A 3,118-nucleotide genomic window follows, 5' to 3' on the forward strand; every position below is an offset into this window, starting at 1 on the left:
GACATGTTCCTGTTTCCAGGACTACTGTGAGGATTAAAAGCGTTTCAGAGTAGATGTAAAGTATCTGTCAGAGTGCCTAGTGCAAGTAGGTTTTCAATAAAAAAGCAGCTCCTTTTAAATGTAATTCTCCTAAAGCCCGTTGTCTTCTATCCACATCTGCCCTCCTGTCCCCTTTCTCCCCTTCCCCACGCTCACACACGTATTTATTCATTCTCTTCCTCCTTCAACCTGTTTTTAAGTTTTTTTCTCAGCCTCCCCATTCCTTCTGAAACGCTGTGATGAGCTCACTGATCTGATTTCCCAGGAGCATCTCTGCTTGTTCTGTGTGACTCCTTGCATGGTGTGGGTGTAGGGGTGTGGGTGTAGGGGTGTGGGATAGAGCCAAAGGGTGTGGGGGAGGGGGCGTGTGCACACATGCACTCGCTCCCGTGATAAGTTCCTAGGAGTCAGAAACATCTCAGCTAAAAATGCTAAACCCTCGGCCGGCCCTGCGCTCTGAGGCGGAAGACGGTGCAGGGACCCCAGTGCCACAGGAAGGTGTGCGGTGGGTCCGTGAGCCTGTGTTGCCGGGGGTAACCTTGCTGCCCCGAGTTTGGTGAGTGTCCCCGAGGGCACCACTGACCGGTCCTTTCTCTCCTGCTGCAGAGCCACTCTGGATACTTCTCCGGCCTGTACCCCCCTCACCAGTTCAGCCCGTTCCCGCATCATCACTCCGTAAGTGCCCCTCGCTTCAGCCCGTCCGCCCCTCCCCTCGCCTGTGGCTGGCACCACGTCGCCCTGGCGGACTGAGCGGTGAATGTTTGCGGTGTGCGTGCCTGGAATGGCCCCCCACAGGGGTCCGCGCACCCGGCCTGCGCTCTAGTGCGCAAAGGCCCTTCAAGGCGCTGGTGCTGTCCCGCTCAATGGCCTGGAATGCTCACAGGCCTGTGGGTGCCGGTTCGGAAAGTGGCGCGAATGAGTCGTCAGCGGGTCAAACCAGGAGGCTGTGTGGGGCTAAAGACCAGAGTTTTCAGAGATCTTTGAACAAAGTCTGGCGAACGGGGTCCTTTTATTTCTGTGAACCCCGTGGCACAGACCCCTGTGGCCTCGCCCACATCTCTGGGCTGTCACCAGGCGGCTGGCCAGGCACCGTCTAGTGCAGTGGTCGGCAAACTCATTAGTCAATAGAGCCAAATATCAATAGTACAACGATTGAAATTTCTTTTGAGAGCCAAATTTTTTAAACTTAAAACTATATAGGTAGGTACATTGTTATTAACTTAATTAGGGTACTCCTAAGCTGGCCTTTGCTAAAAATGTCCTCTATCTGAATGAGGTACGTTCTCTGAGGTCGACCCCTTCCAACTCTCCCATCCACACTCGTCTTGTATACTTGTTTCGTCTATCTCCTTTCGTTCGTCCTCTCTATATGTCCAAACCATCTCAACATACCTTTCTCAATCCTCGACCCTACATCTTTCACTCCACAACGGTCCCTAAAATTAACTTAATAAACTTTAAAGTTTTAAGTCAACTTCGCACTGTACATGTGCGCCTGCACGTGGTATTTTGTGGAAGAGCCACACTCAAGGGGCCAAAGAGCCGCATGTGGCTCGCGAGCCGTGGTTTGCCGAACACTGGTCTAGTGGAAATGCCGCTCCGGCTGCAAGGTGGCCAGGCAACTTCTTGCTCCCACCGACACAGCCTCCCGGCCCCGTGTCAGACCAGTCCATTCTATGGATTTCTTGGCTGGAGTCGGGCAAACCACATAATCCCATTTGTCTGTAGCAGAAAACCTGTGAATGGACGGCTCCCTGTGTCCAGCAGACGGGGTGATAGATGCCCAGGGGGCCTCTGCCTTTTGACTGTCGTGTGGTGCTTGCTTGCGGTCAGGTTCCTTCTGCAGGCGTCACACCCGCAGAGCTCTAGACCCCCAAAGAATCCGGGCGCCACTGGGGCCATCTTCTTGGTGGCCCATGGTGGGTGGCGGGTAAGTTCCTGCAGGAGCCACCCCCTGGGAAGGCCTCTGTCTTGTCTTGCCCTTCCAGTACCCGGAGCAGGAGATCGTGAATCTCTTCATCCCGACCCAGGCCGTGGGGGCCATCATCGGGAAGAAGGGCGCGCACATCAAGCAGCTGGCTCGGTTTGCGGGCGCCTCCATCAAGGTAACGCCTCTCTCCACAGCGCCTGTGCCCCACCCACTTCCTCCACCACCAACATGTTCCTGCTGTGGGTCCCCAGGATGGCAGCTCCTATACTATCCAGGGACAGAGTCCCACAGGACCGGGACAAGTTGCCCACAGAACTTTCCTGCCTGCTCTCATCTTTACCTCTCTCATTCCTTTTCTGTCCAACTAACAACTGCATTAGAAACAGCATTTGTAGCAGAGGAGCCACCCAGCTCTCTGGGTGACCAGTGTCCTGCCCTGAAGGGCTGAGGACTTTTCCGAACTAAGGGAGTGAACCTAGTGGAGCAGCCGTTCATGCCCAGCAGGTCAGCGCGTTGAGGCTTTAACTCGGTCTCTGCTTCACAACCCCTCGAACTTGGAGAAAGTAGTTGGAATGAAAAACTCTTTGAAAAGCAGCGGGCGATAAACAAGAAGCCGCTGGCATGACCTGACAGGAAGCCCTGGGACTGCAGAGAGCACAGGAAGGAAGGCCCTTGACCGCTGGGAGGGGCCCGAGTGCAGGCGTCGCTGCAGCGACTCCCCCACATCCTGCCTCCTGGAGCACAAGGTGCAGCGTCGTCAGGGAAACTGAAAGGGAAGGCTTCTTCGGCCCTGGGCCTGCTCCAAGCCCAGCGATCAGCTCGGACTCACAGGCGGCATGCTGAGCACGTCCTGGGCCTCATGAAACACTTTCCGAAACAGAGGCTCCATTGTTACCTAAAACAATGTGCTGCCGTGCGACAACCCGGGATTCCGCACCACAGGCCTCGTGACGGGAGAGAACGCCTGCCCGCTCGCCCCGCGGAGAGCTGGGTCTCTCCCACAGCAAGTGTGCTGCAGGAAAAACCCAGGCACGACCTCCGAGTCGGGCAGAACAAGCATTGCAATGAGGCCATTAAGGAATTTGTTTTAGGGAAATCCTTTCCCCTCCCAGGCCTCGTTTACCCCACCTGTGAAGCAGACAGGATGAG

At 55.5% G+C, this 3,118-nt stretch overlaps 1 protein-coding gene across 1 annotated transcript in view; it reads left to right on the forward strand.

Annotated features, from left to right (window-relative positions):
• Positions 1–3,118, forward strand: part of IGF2BP2 (insulin like growth factor 2 mRNA binding protein 2) — a 148,195-nt gene that overhangs the window by 138,165 nt on the left and 6,912 nt on the right. The window contains exons 11-12 of the mRNA XM_006773329.2: positions 646–714; positions 2,028–2,144. Coding sequence (XP_006773392.1) covers positions 646–714; positions 2,028–2,144 — 186 coding nt within the window. The remainder of the gene's footprint in view (positions 1–645; positions 715–2,027; positions 2,145–3,118) is intronic.

Source organism: Myotis davidii, unplaced genomic scaffold (genome assembly GCF_000327345.1).
Source record: "Myotis davidii unplaced genomic scaffold, ASM32734v1 scaffold626, whole genome shotgun sequence".
NCBI lineage: Eukaryota > Metazoa > Chordata > Mammalia > Chiroptera > Vespertilionidae > Myotis > Myotis davidii.